Source organism: Beta vulgaris, chromosome 6 (assembly GCF_026745355.1).
Source record: "Beta vulgaris subsp. vulgaris cultivar EL10 chromosome 6, EL10.2, whole genome shotgun sequence".
NCBI classification, from domain to species: domain Eukaryota; kingdom Viridiplantae; phylum Streptophyta; class Magnoliopsida; order Caryophyllales; family Amaranthaceae; genus Beta; species Beta vulgaris.
The window spans coordinates 21,347,945-21,373,189 of NC_079207.1; the positions used below are offsets into that span (position 1 = coordinate 21,347,945).

General features: G+C 33.2%; 1 protein-coding gene across 1 annotated transcript; it reads left to right on the forward strand.

Moving 5' to 3' along the window:
* The first annotated feature begins 17,868 nt into the window (after nucleotides 1-17,868).
* Nucleotides 17,869-25,146, forward strand: LOC104896138 (rhamnogalacturonan I rhamnosyltransferase 1). Its single transcript, XM_019250009.3, has 8 exons — nucleotides 17,869-18,337; nucleotides 19,414-19,481; nucleotides 19,799-19,887; nucleotides 19,994-20,159; nucleotides 21,301-21,590; nucleotides 21,997-22,201; nucleotides 24,188-24,345; nucleotides 24,684-25,146. The coding sequence occupies exons 1-8, from the start codon at nucleotides 18,097-18,099 to the stop codon at nucleotides 24,901-24,903; spliced, it is 1,437 nt and encodes a 478-aa protein (XP_019105554.1). The 5' UTR covers nucleotides 17,869-18,096; the 3' UTR covers nucleotides 24,904-25,146.
* The last annotated feature ends 99 nt before the right edge of the window (nucleotides 25,147-25,245 follow it).

A 25,245-nucleotide genomic window follows, 5' to 3' on the forward strand; every position in this document is an offset into this window, starting at 1 on the left:
AATCTTTCAAGACATAACTTTGTGAATTGCTATTTTCTGAAGAGTTACAGGTAATTCGTATGCACGATGGTTAAGTGTCTGAACTCTTACAAATATATGAAGTACTAATAAATTGTCTGTCTTGATAAAAAAAAGTCACTACTAATTAGCATTATCCTAAAAGTCACAGTTAATTCCAATAGTAGTGTATTTTTTTTTTTTTTTTTTTTTTTTTGACAAAGGGTAAAGAAAGGATAGAAAAGGAGGTTAGCTCCTTCTTGCCAAAATAGCAAGATTATGGGCTAATTTCACCTCCTCTCTACTTACCTTAATGCAAGAAATAAACAAGAAACTATTAGCTTTTCTCCTAATGTCTCGAATGATGTTGTCAATGTTTTGATTTGTACCGAGCTTGCTTTTTAGTGCCATGATAACTTCACTATTATCTGATTTTATTATGAGACCCGCGCTTCTCCATTCCATATCCGAGATCGCTTTCAAAACCGAATAAGCTTCCGTTTGAACAACAGAGTTCGCAAGAATCTTCGTCGCTGATTCTTCTCTAGGATCTTTGTTTAGGTTCTTCCATGCTATAGCCGCTTGACACTGGTTAGTACGAGCATTCTTCTTCCATGCACCATCTACAACAATAGTTTGCACGTTGGCTACGTCCTTCTTCCCTATAGACCATTCGAGCTTGTGTGGATCTTCAGCTTCCAAGCACTGATCCCTCTGACCTGTTGTCTCTTTCCGATTTCCTTTTTCTTTCCCGGCTCTTAAAGAATGATCTTTGATTATACTCATTATTCTCTCCGGGTCTGTGGATCCAGATTCCCCACAAGGTAGAAACAAAGTCTATTTCCATGGACATCCCTCTTCTTTCTTTTTCTTTTTGAACAAGTTCAAAAAGTTCTTAATCCATTCCTGAATCGGAAGGTTTATGCCATTCGAAGCCACAATTCCTAAGGAGCAACTCCAAATTCTTTGAACAATCTGGCAATCTCGAAACAGATGTTCTAGTAGTTGGGCTGCTTAAATATGTTGTGCCGTGGCTTCGAGAGAAGTGAGCGCAAGGTGAGAAGAGTGGTGCGCTTGAGGAACAAATATTATCCAAGTTTGTAAATGCCCTTGTAAATACTACTGGAGATAATTTTCTGTTGACTGATTTCTAAATTCCTCCTTCATTCATAGATAGCCTGGAAAATTTTCCACATAACTAGTAAATTAGAGGACTTTTTTTGAATTTGATTTCATGGAAAGACCGTCAAAAAAGAAAAAAAAAAGTTCATGAAAAGACAATTACTTAAACAAAAGAGTAAGGGCCTGTTCTCTTTGGCATAAAACAGCTGAATTGAACTGAATTGAACTGATTGGAGCTGAACAGAACTGAATTGAATTGAATCGAATCGAATTAAATTAAATTGAATTAAATTGAATGTAATAAATATATAAATAATATTTAAACAATATAATATGAATATTAAATAATAATTATAATGATAAGTAATAATAATGTAATAATAATAGTATTTTGGATATTTTTAAATGATAGTTATAAATATATAATATTAATAATCATAAATTAATAATAATAATAATTAATGATAATAATGATAATTAATAATAATTATTTTATATTATTTGTATTAATATATTGATACTTGATGATGATATATAACAACAATAATATCTAAGAAGCAGATTAATATTACTATTTTGATAATTAGATTTAATAATATAATAATATTTAGTAATAAAAATAATGATTGGGTTGGACCGCGAAAATTACATCATAAACCGTCTTGACGCAATTTGATTGGTTTATGGGCTAAAAAACGTGGGTTTATTTGTGCTTTGACCTTAACCATGTTCCTCCTAATAATATTAATAATAATGAGTAAAGCTATAAACAAAATAATATATAGAAACAATAACAACAACAACAACAACAACAATAATAATAATAATAATAATAATAATATATAATAATAATAATAATAAATAATAGTAATAATATATAATAATAATAATAATAATAATAATAATAAATAATACTTAATAGTAATGATATAAAATAAATAAATAATAATAATAATAATAATAATAATAATAATAATAATAATAATAATATTATTATTATTATTATTATTAATATTAATAAGAGTAATTAGTAAAATAAATTATACCAACATAATAATAATATTTAACAAAATGGTTATAAAAGAATAGAGCTGAACTGATTGGAGCTGAACTGAACTGATTGGAGCTGAACGGAACTGAACTGATTGGAGCTGAACGGAACTGAACTGAAAATAAGCTGGGGAGAACAAGCCCTAAGTTCATGTTATAAAAAAATATATTAAGATTTAACTACCTAAACTAACATTTTTCTTAAAATATTACTCTACTATTAGGCCTGGCAAAAGTCGACCCAACCTGACAACCCGACCCGAACCCGACCTGAAATTAGCGGGTTTGGGTTGAGATTTTCAACCCGATTAGTTAAATGGGTCGACCTGAACCCGACCTGAAAGTTAAATGGGTCAGGTTCAGGTTGAATTTTCTGACCTGAAAATGACCCACCTGACCTGATTTGTAAATGGGTCAAAATCAGGTCCAAAAACTTTGGGCCCAAAAAACAAAATGAGGCTAAACTTTCAATAACTCCTCTCCTCACAATCTTTCACTCTAACCCTAAAATTTCTAAAATTCTAACGCCTCATTCTCTCTCTCTCTCAGTCCTAACTCCTAACCCTAAAATTTCTAACGCCTCTCTCACTTTCAGTCACTCCTCTTCTTCTTCGTTGCCGGCGCCGGCGCTTCGCCCCTCGCTGCTCCGTCTTCTTCGCCCCTCGCTGCTCCGTCTTCTTCGTTCGTTGCTGCTCGAATCACTCACATCAGGTATTTCTTTGCTCTAATTTTGTTCAATTTTTTTAGTTTTTCTTTATTTATGTGCTCGAATTTTGTTCTTATTTTTCTATTTTCTTCATTCTCCTTCATAAATCAGAATTTTTGCTGCTCTTCTTCAACATAAGGTATTCTTCTTTTCTCAATTTTATTTTCTTATTTTGTCCTTTATTTTCTTTCGTTTTTTTTCCTGCTATTTTTCTTCTGTTTTTCTGCTATTTTTTTTTTCTGTCATGCTATTTTATTTCTTTTTGTTCTGGTATTTTATTTCGTTTTGTTCTGCTATTTTATTTTGTTTTTTCTGCAATTTTATTTCATTTTTTTCCGTTTTTTCTTTTCTATTTTTCTATGTTAGACATTTATTTTCTTATTTTGTCCTTTATTTTCTTATTTTCTCATTTATTTTATTATGCCTGTTTCATTTGTTTTTGGGTATAGTTTTTTTTTGTGTTTATATAGTTATAAGATTTTCTGGTTTATTGTGCCTGTTTTTATGTGATTTGAGTCCTTGATTCATCATGCATGTGATTTGAGTACTCTTCGATTCTGATTTCTTAATCAATATTACTTGAAATATTAATACTGTATTTTTTTTGTTTTGTGCTTGTAGATCCAGATGACTTGGAAGTAAACCAAGAGATTGATGCAACTGAAACAAGACTTTTTCGAAATGATGAAGCAGTTGTTTGGGATTAAATTGTTTGGATTATTTGTATTCTTTTAGACAATTTTGTTTGGGATTATTTGTATTCTTTTAGACAATTTTGTTTGGGATTAATTTGTTGTTTTGCTTTAGAATTTTAAGATGCACTTGTTTGAAAAGTCAGGTTAAATAAACAAAATCAGGTTGACCCATCTCTGAATATAACAACCTGATTTACACCCAAAATAAAAGTTTTAGGTCAAATAAGGTCATATTCGGGTTGACCCGAACCCGAAAGTATCAGGTTCAGGTTGGGTTTTTCAACCTGAAAGCTTAAATGGGTCAGGTTCGGGTTGGGGGGTGGCTGACCCGAAATCAGCTGACCCGAACACGAACCTGACCCGACCTGATCTGTTTGACAGCCCTATCTACTATAGTTTTGGTGTATAGAAAGTTATACAAGCTATAATGTATACGGAATCTATTCCCAAATATAACAAAAGATCTCCTATACTTGTAATCTAGCATTCACTATATAATATACATTGGTTTTTATGAACCAACAAATAAGTATGATATTGCATGACAATCTGATATTATTGAAGCTAAATGAAAGATTAGCATGTAGAGACCGAAAGAAATGAAAAAGGTAGTGTCCTCCACAATTGAACCAAAGTTGGATACATTTCTCTTTACTTGCTACATTTCTTCATATGATGATCATGCGTTCATGACCCATCAAAAACTATCAATATTTCCTTTTATTTTTGTCATCTTACTACTTATAACTCATAATATTTTCATTTCCCCATAAAGTAACCCCCTCCACCACAACTTTTCTTCTTTTCTAAATTCTTGTATCCACAACAATGTAATACTAAATCCGTTTCAAATTAATTGTTACACTTTGACATTTTACACTATTCACAAGACCATCGTTTGTGATTTATACGTGAATAAAAACATAGTCATGTGTGATCTTGTTAGATTCGTATTAGTATATATCTTATTAATATGTACTTTTTATAATTTTTACAAATACAAAACTAAAGATATATGTCCTCAAAATTCTGTATTGACATGCGTGAAAAGTGTAAGTGTAACAATTAATTTGAAACACAGGTAGTAAATAATTAAAGACGGAGTGAATATTTCGGAATTTCTCTCAGCATTTTCGTACTTTACTTTAGACATCGAAGGAAGTTTCTGAACTCAGTCCCGAGACTAGTAACCTCTTTTACTCAGCAAGGCAACCTGTCCTTCACAGAAACAGAAAATGTTAAATTTTTTTTCCTCCTCAACTGTGCAGGATCATGATACTCTGGCCTAACAATCGTCCACGGAACTCCCTCCGGCCCTCCCCATATAAATGATTTGTGTTTGTGTGTTGGATTTAATTTTCTTAATTCATTCCTTTAATGTGATTATGATGGATTTGGAAATTCATTTTGTACAATTACTTATGACAAACGCAAGCATATATCATGACTCATATGCATGATGTACATGTGCTTAATACTCATTAGTTATTCTTATAATAAGGAACTACTTTTCTAAAAGTAGCGTTAAGTAAATAGCGCTCACGTGAACTTCTTTTCTAAAGTACAGAGTGTTAAATAATATTATTTTTAGGACTCCAATCATTAGTTTAAGCTTTTCTAAAAGTAGAATGGTATTGTCTTAAAAACGTTCACCCATAGATAAAATGCTTAAGAATTAATTAGTAAAGAAAAAAGTTGGAATATTAATTTAGATTTTAGTGATAGAGTATTAAACTACTATTCTTAAGACTCCAACCATCAACTTAAGCTTTTGGTTGAAGTCCCTGGAATAGTTTAATACTCTATCATATAGCTGCCTTAATTTTTTGTAGGACCCGAGGTAGTGATCACAACATCCATGCACTAGGATCAACTCCAAGACAATCAACCAAACAATAATTACAATTTACAACAAATGATGCACCAAGCAAACAACCAATAATGGAAGAATAAGTATGAGACATAAGGAAGTGTAAAAATGCAATCAACTCACGAGAATTATATGTGGATAATTCCTTCGATATGAAGGACAAAAACCACGGGACTTGTGATGGGTCGATCCTTTACTTCTCTCTTATTATGATAAATTAAGGTTAAAAGAAACTCAAATTGGTCTCACAAAGGTTCACAAATCACAATCCACCAACAAGTTCATACAAGATAATAACATTTTGAGCAACAAAAGTGAAATATATTGTCTAAATCTTTTTTTGAACGTTCATCGATTCCTATTGCAGATTCGTGGTTTTTATCCCATTTCTTGGGTTTCCACGTAAAAGTTGTCTTGTGTCTTTTATTGATTTTTATTCGTTGTTCTGTTATTGTTTGATATTACTTGCTAGATTTATAGTCAATAGAACTTACAAGTGGTATCAAGAGCTGGGTTGGATTATTGTCTAGATCTAGAAGTAATTAACAATGGAAGATGTGAAGATCAGAATTGAGAAGTTTGATGGAAGATGCAAATCGAAAACTTCCTATATCAGAAAAATTTGTATCAACCCTTGTCTACAAAACTGGATGACATTGAAGAGGCTAAGTGTAAGGTACTCAATCGGCAAGCACTAGCCGCAATGCATTTGACATTGGCTCAGACTATGGTCTTCAATGTCAAGGATATCAAAACAATGGCGGGATTGATCAAAGCACTTTCAGAAATGTATGAAAACCCCTCGGCTATGAATTAGGTATATTTGATGTGTCGTTATTTGATTTAGAGATGGATAATGGTAAATCTGCTATGGAACATATTAATGAGTCAATTATCTTCGGTTGGTATTGATTTTGAGGATAAAGTGAAATCCCTAATTTTGTTTTCCTCCATACCTGTTGCTTGGAGAACTGTAGTAATTGTTGTTAGTAATTCTTCTGGTAAAGAAAAATTGGTTTATGATGTTGTCCCTGATCTGTTTTTGAGTGACATCATTCGAAGAGAAGAGAGTGGAGAATCATCTAGAGCATACAGTGCTGAGGGTAGAGGGAGGGGGAAAAAGGGAAGAACTTTTAGAGAAGATCGGAGTCAAAGGGGGGCCGGAGTAAGTCAAAAGGCAGGGCTTGTTGGGGGTATGATGATAAAAGACATTTAAAGAGAGATTTTCCTAAGAGAGTGAATGAGAAAGGGAAGAAGAAGAATCAAGAAAGTGATGATGAAGAAGATGCATCAACTAACTTGATTTCGGGGTACAATTCCGATGCTTTGATGTTAAGCATGGATGACTCAGTAGAGTTGGTTGGATTCTCGGGATCATGGGTCTTGGATTCAGGTGCTTCTCATCATTTCTCACTATGCAAGGAGTTGTTTCGGAATTTCAAATTCAGAAACCTTGAAAAGTTTTATCTTACGGATGGCAAGGTAGTGGAAGTCATGGGGAAGGGTTATGTGAGTGTGAAACTCACTCATGGTGGCTCGTTTGAGTTTAACAATGTCAAGTTCATCCTAAGGTTGAAGAAAATCTTGATATAAGTGACCCAACTTGCTACCTCGGGACACAAAGTTGTGTTTGATGGTGGTTCTTGGAAGATTTTCAAGCATAGCTCGAGAGACAAGGAGTGGAACACATTACACCTGGGGAGCACGATAAAGGGGCCTGGAATTGGGATGAGAACTTCATGTAAGATGTCGTTCGGTCGGAAATCTATCGATAGTGGGCCAAGAGATGAGAACTGTGGTGAAGCGGTACCCCGGTGGCATATTGACTGGCAAGCGCACAAGGTGAAGGGCGGTACACAAGCTCGTTGTACCGGAAATCCTAAGTGGAACAAAGGGTGTATTGTTCGGGTGGGAGCAATGTGAGTTTGCTTTTAGAACAATGAGAAGCTTCTTTGGCTTAGATGGTAATTAGTTTTATTGAAGTTGGGTAAGACTTCAATGTGCTTCTTTGGTTGGAGAGGAAGTGGTTATCTTTCTTAGTTGTAAAGGAATGGATCTTCATTTGGTTGTGCTTATCTCTTAAATGATCCGACCTCCGGAGTAGGAGGGTGTGTAGGCTCATGGAGTGATGGTGCAACGATGTGAAGGTTAGTCGTTGAGAATCAAAGTCGGTGTGACTTTGATGCCTTTGTATTGGAGTTGGTGCAAACTTCAATGTCGTTTCCTTGGTGTAGAGGAGATGTACTGTCATGGGGATGCTTGATATATGCCATGTTTTGTCGGGCATGACCAAAAATTGCTTTTGCAGTGGGAGTTGTGACAAACTAAGGTTGTGCAGTACCTTAGTTGGCCTTCGGTAATTGTTGATGAAGGTGGGCTTTAGGAATTGAGATGAATGAGAGGATGATGAAGGTATAAGACGTTATTCACTTACACCTATCTCCAAGTGGGCGATCATTGGGCATATAGTCAATATGGGACTCAATGTGGTGTATGGGTGTAGAGATGAGGTTGCGTGAAGGAAAAAGGACGTAAAAATGCTGTGTGGGGGCTTCCCCCAATCGGGTCGGGCAGTGCCGCCCAATCGGGCCTAGGAAGGTTGGTGCAGTTGTTGGTTTGTAGCAGCACCCGATGCATCAGACATGTTTACCCGATCGGGCGAAGGAGCGAACTATGACCGAGCGTTCATCACCCGTTTGGGCCCGCGCGGAATGATTCTAGTTTGGCAATTGGTCGCCCGACCCGATCGGGCAGTGGGTTATTTCGAGGCGGAAACGCGTTTTCCCGAGTAGGGTATAAATAGGCTTACCCTAATACGTTTATATAATTGTAGATTATTATTATACTCATATTCAAGATAGAGAAAGCCAGAGAGAGATCTTGAAGAGTTTTTGTAAATCTTTTCTTGAACATTCATTAATTCCTAGTGCAGATTCGTGGTTTTTCTCCCAATTCTTGGGTTTCCACGTAAAAGTTATCTTGTGTCTTTTATTGCTTTGTTTTCGTTGTTCTATTATTGTTTTCTATTACTTGCTAGATTGATAGTCAATAGAACTTACACCATATACCTTGTATAACCACATACACCCTAAAGTTTTCAAGCTAAGTTACAATATAACCCATAATATTTGGCCCAAATAAGTGGATTTTTTTTACTTCACTTAGAAAATACAAGATAATAAAAATACTTGTGCAACAAGCAGGCTAAACTCACAACACTTTATGAGTTTAGATGTGTTTGCAAAAATTAACTATAGATTTCTAGAGATCCATACATGATACACCTATTCTCATAGCATTTCACACTCTCCGTTATCTCATCTTTGTGTTAGATACCCATAAAAAAACTATATAAGTTCAAGAAAATGGTATTTTTGAACTCCAAGAAAACGAAATCAATTACTTATTCTCTTTCTTCTTGTTTGGTTTAATACTTCATCAATCCATTATCATTATTTGATGGTGATGGATTCCCCCAATTTATTACCTTTTCCTCCCCCTCAAGTAATAAAATCCATCACTTGGTGGTGATGTTTACCATTCATTTCCATTCCTTGACTTGAACTAAACACTTATATATAAATATATTTTTTTACCATTTTCTTCCTCTATTTATATCTATTTCTGTTCAATTTTATATATTCAACCAACCGACCTCTTAAAGCCTTTTGAAAAAGAAATGCAAAACACAACCAAAACCTCCTATATTCCCAAAGAAAAGTTTTCACATTTTTAGGGATTTCCGTCTCAAGACTAAAAAAGGAAGCATTACTATAAGGTCCAAGTGTACCTAGTAAAGTTTGCTAAACACTAGGACACCTAGTGAATTCAAATATTGGCATGAAAACTTAAAGAGTATTCTTTTATTACTTGTATGCCTTGTTTTTTGACTGCTTTTTACTATATTTGTGTTAGGAGTCAGCTTCATATTTGTAAGTACTTTCATTTCTCATTCAGTATGATTTAAGAGCGATTCAGGTTGTTGGGTTAGATGGCCCAAATTTCTTAGGCCCAAAAGCCTAACACAATAAAGATATATTCTCATCTCATGGAAGATCATGATTTCTCTAGAAATCATTTTGGAAAAAATAATTCAAGGCATGATGTCGGCACATGTCTGACATTCAACTAAGAATTCTAGATTCATGAGGAATCATCAAGCAAGGCAAATTTTGGCCGACATTAGCACCTATATATATGGAGTTCTATGTTAGCTTGATCACCAAAAAAATCATCAACCAATCCACAAATCCAAGAAGCCATATATACAAAGCCTTCCTACCATATTAACCATCCTTGTTCATAACCCACCTTGTATCATTAATCCACTATTTTTCTTTGTAATACTCTTTTGTGAGTTTCCTATTATACTGAGAGTTTTATTGTATACTCACCCTAATAATATTTAGGGTTCTTGTACTCTCCTATTTTCATATAGTGGATTTTCGGATACTCGTCGTCCGTGGGTTTTTTTACCTATATTTGAGGATTTTTCCTACGTTAAATTGTGCGTCCATCTTTTACTACTTTTCTTGCCACATATTTCCAACTCTATTTATTTTGCTCGATCTCTACATCTTTAATTTGCTTCCGCTACGCACTCACAACCCTAACAAGTGGTATCAGAGCCAAAGGTTGTTTAGAGTGTTATTATATTAAAAAATGTCGTCGGTAACGAAGTTCGAGATTGAGAAATTCGATGGCAAGATCAGTTGTAGCATTTGGAAAGTCCAAATGAAGGTCGTTCTCACTTAGAGGGGATTAAAAAGGTCACTTGATGGTAAGCATAATAAGCCATCTACTATGTCTGACGAGCAATGACAAGAGTTGGATGAAAAAGTGTTATCTACAATCCAACTATGCTTAACTAAGGAGGTACTACGCGACCTTATTAACGAGGAGAGCAGTACAGGGCTTTGGTTAAAGCTCGAGTCCCTCTACATGACTAAAAGTCTCGCTAACAAGCTCCGTCTCAAGGAAAGGCTTTACACTATTCGGATGGTCGAAGGTACTTCCATTCAATCTCATCTAATGAATTTAATTCTATTATTATTGATCTTGAAAATTTGAATGTCAAGATTGAAGATGAGGATAAAGTCGTGTTATTAATTGTCTCCCTACCTCCTTCGTACAAGCACTTCAAGGAAATCATGTTATATGCTAATAATGATACTTTATCTTTTGAGGATGTTGAATCAAATTTATTTTCAAACGAAAAATTTGACCTTGAAGTGCATCACAATGATAATAATGCCGAAGGACTAAATGTAGGAGGGAGATCGCACGGAAAAATAAGTACCAAAAACAGGGCCATATCTAATGGGCATAAATCTAAAAATTTATGCAAATATTGTAAGATGCATGGGCACAATGTTTCCGATTGCTTAAAATTAAAGAAAAAGCTCGAAAGAGAAAAAAATGAAAAAAAGTATCGGAATATGCACAAACCGAATTTGGTGAAATAGAATCTATAATACACCATATTTTTAGTATTTATTTAAATAATTAAATATTTATTTTATAAAATACATATTTTAAGAAAAGGGTATTTTAGTATTTTCACTGATTTTAAATTATTTTGGCGGGAATATGGTGCCAAAATTAGATTTGTTAAGCTTTTGGTATTAAATTCTAGTAAAAAAATTTCAGAAAACCAAAAAAAAAAAATTTTTTTTGGGGGGCCATATATTCCTACGGGATTTTATGGTGATTGGAGGAAGTTTTGTTTTCCTATAACTTCCAAATTTATGATGGAGGTTATAAATCTTGGTTTAATCTCCTAATTTATGGTGAAGGTTACAAACTATTTAATTTTGGAAATTAAGTACTACATATTCTACTCCTATAAATACCACATACCTTAAGCCATTTTTTCCACACAAAAACTTTGAACAATCCATACTCTCTTAGTCTCTTACTTCAAAGTTCTTCTTTCTCTTCCTATCTATTCTAGTTTTATACTACCTCTGGTTTTTTTAGTTGCAACGATTAGACATTTTCCCTCTCTACTTTATGTCAAATCGTTGCAACTAAAAAAAAAAAAAAGAGGTAGTATTTCTTATTCAAGTTCCAATTTTCTTTGGTTTAAGAAAAATATTTTCATATTTTTTACTCAAAAATATATGCTCATGATAGGTCATTCATGTTTAAATTCATGATTAAGTTCATGTGATAAATTACTTATTGAATGGTTATAAGAAAGCTCAAGCATAAGAATAAGTGAAGATACTGGTATACCTTTTGTGCAAGATCAAGGTACCCTATATAGCTAGATCTTTTGAAATGTGGTTTTATGTGATAAAGTTGTTTATTGTTTTACTGGTTGGATTGGTTTAAGAATTTGGTTTAAAATGGTTAGAATATATTATTATTCACTTTTGGAAGTGAAAAGAAGAAATGATTCTATCAATCATTTTATATATAGAAGTTTTGTGATCATTTTTTGAAAATTAAATTATTTTTACAAGGAAATGTTGATTGGTTTTTATGAACTTTGAATGTTCAAAAAGTTGTTTATGAGGAAAGGAGGTTTATTCATGACTTACAAGTCATATTATTATTATTTCTGCTAGATTAATATCAATAGCTTCAAAGTCCACTTGTTGGCAATTATAGTTACTCCTTGATATATATAGCTCTTGGTGGTATGAATAGCTTGGGAGGTGTGCACGCTTAGCAAAATAGAAGGGGAGATAAGAAGGGGAATTGTTTTCAAGATTATATTTTAATCCATGTTGTTTGGAAGGAGTTTGTTCTTAAAAGATTATTCTTGAATTATTATTCAAGTGTTTGGAAAGAGTTTGTTCATAAAGGTTATTCTTGAATTATTGTTCAGGTGTTTGGAAAGAGTTTGTTCTTAAAAGGTTATTCTTGAATCATTATTAAAGTGTTTGAAAATAGTTTGTTCTTAAAGAGTTATTCTTGAATTATTAGTGATGGAGTTTTTGAAATGAAAAATGTTATGAATTAACAAATGTGTTACTTATCTAGTACATTACGTACCCATTTTTATACTGATGCATATTTCCTTTTTCTTATTTGGCTTTGCCCTATTTACCTTTTTGGTAAGCAGTTTCGCAGGTGAATTTTTGGATGCGCATAGGAGCATACTGGGAAGGGGATCTTCACCTAGATTAGGGTGTTTCATTTATATTGAGTATTGAGACAATATTTACTTTTATTAATAAAAAAGTATTATTATTTTTGGTTAAAGTCTTCCGCTGCAAGTTATTTTGTTAGTTAGTAGTTGGTTGCCGAAAGCGTGTTAGTCACGTGGCGGTAATACTCCTAAATTACTCAAATATTATTTACTAAATTATTTATTTAAAAGCGAGTAATTTGGGGTTGTTACAGAATTCGATGATGTTCTTTTGGCTACTTCTCCTGGAAGAAGTAGAACTTCTAATTGGGTGCTTGACTCCGGTTGCACCTACCATATTTATTCTCAAAAGGATCACTTTATCGATTACAAATCGGTGAAGAATAGATCTGTCTCTATGCGCAACGGTTCCTATTGCAAAGTTCGTGGTATTGGCTCTGTCCCGATCAAGACACATGATGGTAAGATTAGGACTCTGTCCAATGTTCAACATGTTCATGATCTGAAATAGAACATCTCTTTGGGCACTCTTGATTCTAAAGGGTGCAAGATTTCGGCTCAAGGTGGAGTACTTAAAGTCTCTAGAGATGCTCATGAACTTATGAAGGCCATCAGACATAGAAATCTCAATGTATTACAAGGGTCTTCAATTATGGCTTCTTCCTACACAACCCCGGTTTGGCATCAAAGCTGTTATAAATCGAGTTCTAGCATGTCACATTTTTCGAAGCCCAATTTACGATTGGATCAGGGTGACATATCTACCTAATACGATTCGGGGTTCATACCATGAGTACATATGAAAATTTGGTCCAAGGTGGAGATTGTTGGGTTAGATGGCCCAAATTTCTTAGGCCCAAAAGCCTAACACAATAAAGATATATTCTCATCTCATGGAAGATCATGATTGATCATGATGTCGGCAAATGTCTGAAAATCTAGATTCATGAGGAATCATCATGCAACGCAAATTTTGGTCGACATTAGCACCTATATATATGGAGTTTTACGTTAGCTTCGGTGATCACCAAAAATCAACCAATCCACAAATCCAACTAAGCCTTCCTATCATATTAACCATCCTTGTTTATAATCCAACTTGTATACTTAATCCACTATTTTTCTTTGTAATACTCTTTTGTGAGTTTCCTATTATACTGAGAGTTTTATTGTATACTCACCCTAATAATATTTAGGGTTCTTGTACTCTCCTATTTTCATATAGTGGATTTTCGGATACTCGTCGTCCGTGGGTTTTTTTACCTCTATTTGAGGATTTTTCCCACGTTAAATTGTGTGTCCATGTTTTACTACTGTTCTTGCCACATATTTCCAACTCTATTTATTTTGCTCGATCTCTACGTCTTTAATTTGCTTCCTCTACGCACTCACAAACCTAAGATAGGTTATATATATTAAACATAAAAAGAATTTCCAAGATATCCCAGACAAGCAGTGGCGGAGGTAGCATGGGTCACGTGGGGTCACGTGACCCCGCAAATCAAAAAAAAAATAAAGATTTTTCGTAAAAAAAAAAAAAAAAGAGCATTTATGGCGACAGGGACAGGCGTGCAGGCTGCAGTTGTCAAAGACTCAAAGTACTGCTGTCAAACGGTCACTTTGGCAGACTGGCAGTACAAATATTAAAGATTTTTCTGATTTTTTTTTTTTGGCCCACTTGGCCACTTGGCACTTGCATATATTAATAATTAATGGTAATGGTTCCCAATTTCCCAACTCCCAATTCTTATCATGTTTTGAATTAAATTAAAATTATTAACAATCATTTAATTTTAAAAACTATCAATTTCTCTCTCCCTCCTTCCCAATTTCACGCTTAATTTTTTTTTTACTCACACTCTCAATCTCTCATTGCTGCCTAGCCGGCCAGCCCACTACCACAAGCAATCAGGATTCAGGCACTGCACCGGGACCGCCGCACCGGTCACCGCGTCAGACCTCCAGTCATCCGTCAGTCGTCACCGGTCACCGCGTCAGACCGCTCGGTCAGCCGTCACGTCAGGTATTATTGATTTATTGTAATTTTGTAAAACTATTTACATAATTCAAATTTTAATTCTTTTACATTATTTATTTTCTAATTCCTAAATTTTATATTTAAAATCTTATTTGGTTGATATTAATTGTAATATTTGCATATATGTGTGAATTTTTGAATTTGTAATGTGTGATAAGTGATTGATGCATTTAGTTAGTTTGTTTTTTTTTTTTTTGTGAATGTTGAAATTGTGAGATGTAAATTTGTATAAATTAGGTAGTGTTAATTAATTTATGGTATAATTTTCTATGATGATTTAGTTTCTTTATGATGGTAATTTATTGATTGATTTTCAATATAATTTAATAGTTAGTTCATAATTTCATATGTGTTAATTTGTATTAAATAATGAATATAGGAAACGATGAGTGATACACCTAGATCAAAAAAATCAAAGGCAATGGGAAAACAACCCGATCTTCGACAATTTATATTCAAGAAAATGAAATCTCAAGATAATTCATGTTCTTCAACACCACCGGTAGATAGTGGTACTCCATCATCTAATAATGCTAGTGCATCTCCATCTTAAGATTCTCTCAATTAACAGAAAATGATATGAATTCGGGTGGTTCAAATACGGATAATGTGCCATTAGAGAATGAAGAGTTGGTTTATGATGTTGAACTTCTTCCTCATGACCCGGGAAAAAGAATAAACATAATGGATTATCCTTCAAATCAACGTAATGCAATTAGGAGGGCATATATCCTTAAAAAACCTTGTCAACCAAAAACTCATAACTTTCCTCAAAGAGATCTTGGTGGGCCGCGTCCGCGTCGATTTGTTGCTTCTTGGTTTGATAGATGGGATTGGCTTAAATATAGTATCGAGAAAGATGCGGCATTTTGTTTTGTTTGTTACTTGTTTAAGAATGATATTGAAGTTAATGTGGGAGGAGATGCATTTGTAGAGGAGGATTTAGGTCATGGAATAAATCGGAAAGGTTTAAGAAACATGTTAGAGGTGTAAAAAGTCCTCACAATCTTGCTTATGAGAAATATATGAATTTGAAAGATAAGAAAAAAAAATCAATCATTGAAACTTTTGATGATGTAAGTGATGTGATTAAAAGTGAGTATGAAACTCGCTTGAGAGCTTCGGTTTCTTGTTTGTCTTATCTATTGCGGCAAGGGTTGGCATTTCGTGGACATAAGAAGATGAAGAATCTCTTAATAGGGGAAATTTCATTGAGCTTTTGAAATGGTTAAAGTCACATAATGAAGTTGTTTCAAAGGTTATTTTTGAAAATGCTCCTGGAAATTGTCAATTGACATCTCCCATGATTCAAAAAGATATCATAAATTGTTGTGCCAAAGAAACAACTAAGCGGATTATAGAGGAAATTGGTGATGATTACTTTGCTATCTTGGCCGATGAATCTAGTGATTATCCCAAAAGGAACAATTAGCTCTTTGTTTGCGTTATGTTGAAAAGAAAACGGGCTAGGTAGTAGAGCGATTTCTTGGACTTGTTCATGTTGGGGATACCACCGCTTTGTCTCTTAAAAGTGCAATTATACTTTGCTTGTTGATCATTCATTAAGTCCTTCTAAGATTCGAGGCAAGGTTATGATGGGGCTAGTAACATGAAAGGTGAGATAATGGCCTCAAGACTTTATTATGGATGATACTCCAAATGCATACTATGTTCATTGTTTTGCTCATCAACTTCAATTAACTCTTGTTGCCGTTGCTAAAAAGAATAATGAGTGTGGTTGGCTTTTTGATACACTTGGAACCTTGTTGAATGTGGTTGGAAATTCTTGTAAAAGAAGAGAAATGATTCGAGACATCCAAGCTCAAAATGTTGCTCGATCCTTAGAAATGGGTGAACTTGAAATGGGATCGGGGTTAAATCAAGAACTTGGTTTGAAAAGACCGGTGACACTCGTTGGGGTCTCACTACAAAACTCTACAAGATGTCATGAACTTGTTTCCTACACTTGTTGATGTACTTGTGATGATTGGAAAAAATGGTTCAAATGCGGATGATAAGGCAAAAGCTCAAGGTGTTGTGCTCTTAAGTAATCGTTTGATTTTGTTTTTATGGCACAATTAATGTCTACAATATTTGGATACACTAATGACTTGTGTAATGCTTTACAAAGAAAAGATCAAGACATTGTTAATGCCATGAGACTTGTTTCTTTGACTAAAAAAGTATTGCAAAAAATGAGGGATGGTGGGTGGGAGATTCATTTGAGTAAGGTTACCTCATTTTGCAATAAACATGACATTGTTGTTCCCAACATGGGGGATAATTACATTCCTCAAGGAAGATCAAGGCGTTTTGTTAAAGAAGCGACATATCTTCATCATTTTCGGGTGGAAGTGTTTATAGGAGTAATTGATCTACAACTTCAAGAACTTAACAATCGCTTTGATGAGGTTAATATGGAGTTGCTTAAATGCATGGCTTGCTTATGTCCCAAAGATGGATTCTCTTCTTTCAACAAGGAAAAGGTACTTAAACTTGCCACTCTTTATCCTTCCGAATTTACAACTAATGATTTGGATACTCTTGATTGTCAACTTGATATATTCATGGAAGATATGCGAGATGATAGTGGTGAATTCCAAGATGTCAATGATCTTTCTTCCCTTGCAATGAAGTTTGTTGAAACAAATAGAAATGAAGCTTATCCACTTGTATTTTTGCTCATCAAGTTGATGTTGATTCTTCCGGTTGCTACGGCAAGTGTGGAAAGAGTGTTTTCGGGAATGACTTACATAAAAAATAAGTTACGAAATAGCATGGGTGATCAATTTTTGAATGATTGTTTGGTTACTTTTCTTGAAAAAGATGTGTTTCTTCAAGTTTTCGATGATGATATTATTGATCGTTTCCAAAAAATGAAGACCCGTCGAATGCACTTGTAATTTTTTTTTTATTTTTGTTTATGTAATTTTTTCTTAGTTTGGAATGTATGACAATGAATATTAGACAATGTGCCTTTGCGTTGTAAAATTTCAATATTAAATATCCTTTGTCTTTTTTTATGACCCCTCGATTTTGAAATCCTGGCTCCGCCACTGCAGACAAGTTTCATGTGCCTTCTACTGCTATATAAGATGGACTCATGAATATCTCATTTAACCAAATCATAACTGACAAATACCACAAAAATAGGAACCAAAAGTCCACGTGGCTTGAAAAGGAGGAAAGAGTGGCATAATTATGCGACTTTATAATATTGACTTGCAAGTTACAACCCTAAAATTCTCATGCGTACGTGCATGTACAACCCTAAAATTTCCACCATTTCTTCCATTAAATGGGTTGGGTTAGCTATACCACCACTTAATAAACATGTGTTATTTTTCTGGTGACTTAGCTTCTACCCTCATCATAGAATTCCATCTATATAAACCACCTTAATTCTCTTTTTTCTCTATTTACCCTTTGATTTCTTTCTTTCAATCCTTTGTTGCATCTAACACTTGAAGTTGGATTTATGGTAAAAAAAAATTGGAGGGTAGAATAAAGCTAGAAGAGATGAAAGAGAAGAGGCGTGAAAATATGGGATTCGATGCGATGAAACTTGAGAAGTTAAAGAACAAGATGATAGCTCAATCGAGGATAGCTCGAACGAAAATGTGGATGATTCGGTTGATGAGCATGGTGTTGATATGGAGTTGTGCCATGCAGTTGATCACTTTCAACAAGAAATGGGAGCCTAAGGTCTTCAGTTGCTTGTCTTCTGCAGATAAATCTTCATCCGAAATCCAAAACAGAAGTGAGTAGCTAGTATTATAATCTCTAGTTCTCTACACATGCACACAGCATATAGATTGGATTATTATTAGAAAAAAAAAATTGATGTTGTATACATACTATTACTCATTTTTTTCTTACAATAAGCTTAAAAGAAGTATATGAAGTTGCACACAACACAAGAAAGTGGATAGTGATAGATAGAAAGAAAAAGTGCCACATATGGTAACTGGTAAGAGAGAGTAGTAGAAAGCGATTGAATATGCTAATTACATAAATATGCAAATGTTAAGTTTATCGTTAAACTTATTGCGAAAGAGAGAGAGCTTATTTAGTAGCTATTGTATACTTAACCTATAACTTATAACAAAAATCAACTACATATGAAGGCAAGCTCTCAAATTCTTTTTTTTTTGGGTGAAATATATAGATGTCTAGGTAAGATAGTTATTTAAGCCACCATACTATGCCAAACTATTATGAAGTCCCCTTCTTACTTATTATAGGTTATTACAAAAGTTTTTTTGTATCTCATGAAAATCTACTTTTTCTGTCCTTTCATAGGTTTCATATATTTCTTTTTAGGTTATTCGGTATCCCAATAAAATACTTTACTTTGTACTTATAGACCATAAATCTTTTTCGATCTCTCCATCATACCAATTCTTTGTATTGTTTTCTATCTATCATAATACTTCCAATTGTTTTTATAATTTATTTTTATTTGTATTTATGCAACATTAGTATCTTAGCTTGAATATGTGTACACCCACGTATCTTATACTTCGAGATAGGTGGAATGGAGTGAAGAAAATTGTAGATTCTAATTGATTAACTTATTATTAGGCAATACCCCATTAAGCATAAATCATCTTTTTTATAACTTAATGTTAGTAATTGAAACACTTACCTTTCCCATTTGAGTGCTTGAAGGGTAATACTTAGTGTGACTATATGGGTTAGTCCATAATTGCGTGACTTAAAAGTCAGCATATATATCCCTTTTTCAGGATAAGTGATGTCGTGAGTTGAAAATCAACTGATTTGAATAAGGACTTTGTAACTAATACTTACAAGAGTTTACTATACTTTTCACAGGATTGTACGAGAACAATGGATTTCTAATGGTTTCCACTAATGGAGGATTGAATCAAATGCGAGCAGGGGTAAATTGTTTGCTTACTTTATATTAGCATTATTCGGTATTTGCTAATTTAATCTATTTAATTAGTAACAACAACAAAAAAAAGACTCCAACATGTTACACCATAATTTATTATGTAACAAAACCTCACATACATAATGATGTAGACTCCAACAAAAATGACACAGACGATACAAATAATAATGATATGAATTTGAGGCCAGGTGATTTCTCCATTTACATATTTAATGTCATCTAAATTACTTTACAAAAGAAGCAATGATTTTTAGGTTATTGCACTATAAATTATAGTTTTACAGTTACTTTTATATTTTATAGATCTGCGATATGGTCACAATAGCAAGATACTTAAACATCACACTTATAGTCCCTGAACTAGACAAGATCTCTTTTTGGAAAGATCAAAGGTAAATAACTCAAACATATAGTATATGTTTTATTGTTTTTCATACTCCACTATTTGCAAATGAATTTGTCAATATCTCTAAACAATGATATTTTTATGCTTTGTAGTGAATTCCATGACATATTTGATGTGCACTATTTTATAAATTCTCTAAGAGATGAGGTACAAATATTAAGAGAGTTGCCTTCAAATATGAAGAAAGAGATGGATTCCGGAAAAGTCTTCTCAATGGCCCCCATCAGTTGGTCCGACATGACATACTACTACGATACTGTATGTATGTTACTTGTTATAAGTTTTATTTTTCTTAATGTACATAATTCGACTTTTACAATTATCAAAACTGAAATTTAAATACTTCTATTTTTTTAGATACAATATTTATATTTTTAATATGGATAGATTAAAAATAATTAAATAGTGTATCTAAAAAATAATAGTATTAAAGTCTTCAATTAATATAGTAATGGTATGTGAGGAAAATCTAGAAGTCAAACAATTTATTTTACTATGGAACAGAACCAGTAACAGCCTTTGACAAATAATGCTTTTCAAAAGAGAAGTTAGCTTACTTTTTTGAGAAGTCCTTAAAAGAAGGTTTCTCCCCAATAAACTATAACATTTTAGGTTGCAGATTAATTATTTGAAGTGACATATTTGCTTTGCATGTAAAGAAATTAAACTAAATGAAAAATGAGAAGAAAAAAAAAACAGAAAAAAGAAAGAGGTTATCCAAATTATGACTAATTGGGACTAATTAGGACTTTATCTCTTAGGCTCTAAGCGACATTAAACCAAAAGTGAGTTCATCATGCCAAAAGTTTTAAGTGCTTTAATTTAAATTCTCAAATGTTATTTTAGGCTGATCACACTCACACATGTCTAAGAAAATAGTCTGATTAGAACTTCTTCTCTCATCGAATTGAACCAAAAGTGAGCTCATCATGCCGGATTCCATTTTTAAGTATTATGACTTAAATTCTCTAAGGTTATTTTTATAGGTCGATCACACATGTTTATATACGTATATATATAAAAAGGACCTATATATTTTGCTTCTATCAATGGTTACACTTTTTGTTTTGTGATTTTCAATGTACATAATTAACCATTAGTAATTTTAATTGGGTATTAGTAAATAGTATATACAAATTGATATGTTATATTGAAAATACATATAAAAACGAATTTAATAAGGTCATAAGTAAAAATAGAATCTAAATATAAGTTAACCCACTTGTCAAACTTTTCTAAAACTAAAATTAAAATAAAGTGTGACAATTGAAAAGACATAGTATATAAGGTAATTTTTTTTATAAACATGAAAAGTCCAAGGCGGTATCTACTAAAGTTTTATGAAAGATCTCATGTGAGAACAATTAACTAAAGATGATGATGTTGTGGTAACTGGTAGGTTCTTCCTGGAATAAAAAAGCAGAAAGTAGTCCACTTCAACAAGTCTGATTGTCGCCTAGCCAACAATGGATTACCAATTGATGTACAAAAATTTAGGTGCAGGGTGAACTATCAATCTCTTAAGTTTACACCTGCCATTGAAAAGTTAGGCAAACGGATTATCGATATATTGAAGAGGAATGGTCCTTTTTTGGCTTTACATTTGAGGTATGAGATGGACATGTTAGCCTTCTCAGGATGTATACAAGGTTGTGACGCTCGTCAAGTCAAGGAATTGACTGCCATGAGGTATGTAGTCTCAACTCTCAAGAAAGTTCCCGTGCGTATAAGGGTGCGTTCTCTTCACCTCTAAAATCAAAATTTAAATTAATCTGAGATGATTAGTGTTGATCAAATCAAATTAGGTATAAATATAAGGTTAAACTTTAACAGAAATCATGGTTAATTAGTCTAATTAAATTTATAAAGTTCGTTTAGATAAATTCAGGAGGAAAAATCGCACCCTCAATTTGACCACTATAAAGACTTTCAGTATTACTATCAATTCTAATTGAAAAATGTTAAATGTAAATCTTAGGACTACATATAAGCATTAAATATATTTTTTAAAATAAGAACTACATATAATATTTTCCTTATAACTTTAGCTAGCTTAGCCACCCACAATAATGATTAATCAATGTTTAACTGTTAGATATGCCTATCCCTGGTGGAAAGAGAAGGTTATAAATGCAACAGAGAAGAGAAATAGGGGTGAGTGTCCATTAACCCCTGAAGAAACTTCCCTCACTTTGAAAGCATTAGGTATTGATGGAAACATTCAAGTTTATATTGCTGCTGGCCATATTTACGGTGGTGAAAGCAGATTGGCACCTCTTGCTGCTTATTTCCCTAATTTGGTTAGTTTTCTCTGTAGTTCTCCCTTTATCTTCTAGTGCTTTAAGCTTTGTTATTCTATATCATCTTGTCACTAATATACAATATTGGTTATTTCGAAAATGCAATATGTGTACGTGGCAGATTGTAATGCTTGATCACGCGTTTTAATAAACTACTAGTTATTAGGTCCGAGCTATGCCCCGGGTAAGAAAAAAAATTCATTTAATAATATAATACTTTATGATAATAACACTAAATACAACTTAGCCTAGTGGTTAAGATTTTAGTATATGTTCTTGAGGTCTTGGGATCAAACCCTATACTATGTAATTTTTTATTGTACATGGATTACATGAACTAAAACTACCTAGGGAAGGCGTCACGTGGCACATTTTTTTCTTTATGCACGCCTTTTAATATATTTGTATAGATATACTTCCTCCATTTTGTTTTTAGGCTCCGTTTGGTAAGGCGTAGAATATTTTCATTGTAAAATGATTTTCGTGGAAAAAAATTTACAATGTAAAACACAATTTCAAAATTAGTTTTCCGTTGTTTGGTTCCATGTAAGAAAAATGATGAAATAAAAGGGAAAGTAAGCAGGTAGTGAGAGGAGTGTACAAGATAGATAAGGAAAACAATTTTCCCTTCATTTTGAAGGGAAAATGGTTTTCCATCATTGTGAGAGTAATTTTACCCCAAGAGAAAATGATTTTACACTCTTTTGCCAACCAATCAATGTAAAACTGAAAATAGAGGAAAATAGTTTTCCAGGAAAACGTTTTACGCCCTACCAAACGGAGCCTAAATAAAACATTGGGTAAAATGATATTATTTATTGATCAATTTTGACTCCAATTTATCGCCATTATATGAAGAAAAATATAGTCAAGTGGGACCATGTTAGATTCGTCTCGATGCATACCATGAAATTATTTTTCATATTTTTTACGTGTGCACAATTAAAGATATTAATGATTAAAGAAGTGTGTTGGGTTGTGCGAAAAAGCAAACGTTTCATTAAAACATAACGGATGAAGTATTTATATTGGCTTGATACAAATTTGACCCCACTCAATCACAATAGACGACCTAACCCAAATTCGACCTAGATAATACTATTTTCTAGCCTGAGAAGTGAGATGGTCCGATTAGCTGTGGGTGAGTGGCCATGTGCAAGGGCATCCCAGAGAAAATTCTTCTTACCATGGGGTTGTCGAAAGGCGGTCCCAAAAGAATTGAATAATCAATTACTCTCTATTTTCTTTTGTTCTTATCATTTGAAATCTTTTCGAGAGACAAAAAATCAAAGTAGGAAGAATACAAATGAATAGAGAGAGTAATCATTTGTACAAATTGTCAACATTTTAACCGGTCAAACATTCGATAGCAAACCACGGTTGCTTATTTTTGAACAACAACTTAAGCGTCGTTCTTTTGGATTAAGAGAAACTTAACTGAAATTAACTGAATTAAACTAAACTTAGAGAAATTGAATTGTATAGGGAAACTAAACTGAACTAAATTAACTTAAGTGAACTGAAAATAAGTTCAAAAGACTCAGGTCAATCTTTTTTCCTCATATATATAGTTTACTTTTTTTGTTTGAAGTGGATAACTTCTTTTCTACACAATTACACTTAAAGACATTATTAGGATGAGTGGGAACTAACTAAAAATGATCTTTCAAAAAAAAAAAAAACTAACTAAAAATGAAGTAAACTGAAATTGTAAAAAGAAACTAACTAAATTGAGATGAGCTGGATTAAACTCAACTGAAGTGAAATTGTGCCCAAAAGAATAGGTCCCAAAACCCACTCAATTGCATAGGATCGGGAATGGGAGGGTCAGGCATACCCCTCCTATCTATCTTCCTATCATCCATTCAATAAGATATTAGGAGAAGATGTTACCCTTGTAGAACATACAAGTATAGATGTAACCTTTATATATCTAGCCAACTCTAATATTTCGTGCATGCTCTTTTGGTCAATATGACACAACAGGTGAAAAAAGAAACTCTACTACAAATTTCAGAGCTTTCACCGTTCATGAACCATTCCTCACAAATGGCAGCCCTTGATTACATGGTGTCTTTGGAGAGTGATATCTTTGTAGCTACATATGGGGGAAACATGGCAAAAGTTGTTGAAGGGCATAGAAGGTACACCTATTAAATACTCTTGGTTCAAATTAAATTTTCTAATGATTAAAAATCCCAACTAACTTGATATCTTGGTAAATTAAAATCTTGGGAGTAGTATTAGAGACATGCAACTTAAGTAAGTACTTCTATTTCTACATTATGTCCCTTTGTAGCGGCTTTTACACCAATTTTTTTTTTGACCTGTACTATATACAATGTTGTAATAAAAAACAAAGGAAGAATATTAGTGATAAAATCTCAACACCTCTAAAACTATATGTGTTATTTTTTTCAAATGAGGAGATTAAATTCATAAATTATTGATGTATACTTATTCATATAAATTTTACATGCAGGTATTTGGGTTATAGAAAAACTATCAACTTAGACAGACAAGTACTGGTAAAGTTAATAGATCAATACAAAAATGGTTCATTGTGTTGGGATGAATTGTCACGTAATGTGAAGCTCGTTCATAGACATCGGATGGGAACTCCAAAAAAGAGGCTACAAGTTCCAGAAAAACCAAAATTAGAAGACTACTTCTATGCTAATCCTGAAGAATGTTTACCTTAATGGGATATGATGAGCAATTATAGACAATCCTTGGTGTCAATGAGTTTTACTAGTAAAGTCATGAGATGCAGGATGCGGGAGCCAATTGATTCTTCATCGAGTAACACTAGTCCTAGCTCTTTAATGATCTCATCTACGGTATTTTTCTTTCAGACATGTCACCTTATTTGGACATGATATCAAAAGATGTATACCCCTATGTAACATATATATATATATATATATAGTATACCCAAATGTACAGACTTGCGAGATTGGACCCTTTTGTCATGTCTTAAAGATGGGTCCATCGTCTCTCATTTTTTGTCACGTAATAGTTAAGTACTAATTGGAATCGAAATA

Bases quoted from the DNA above. Each gene is read 5' to 3' on its own strand.
- LOC104896138 (XM_019250009.3), top strand. From the start codon at position 18,097: ATGAAAGAGAAGAGGCGTGAAAATATGGGATTCGATGCGATGAAACTT. The intron at 20,160-21,300 runs GTATGTATGTTA...GGTAACTGGTAG, and splicing joins TGACATACTACTACGATACT to GTTCTTCCTGGAATAAAAAA. The intron at 24,346-24,683 runs GTACACCTATTA...TTTTACATGCAG, and splicing joins GTTGTTGAAGGGCATAGAAG to GTATTTGGGTTATAGAAAAA.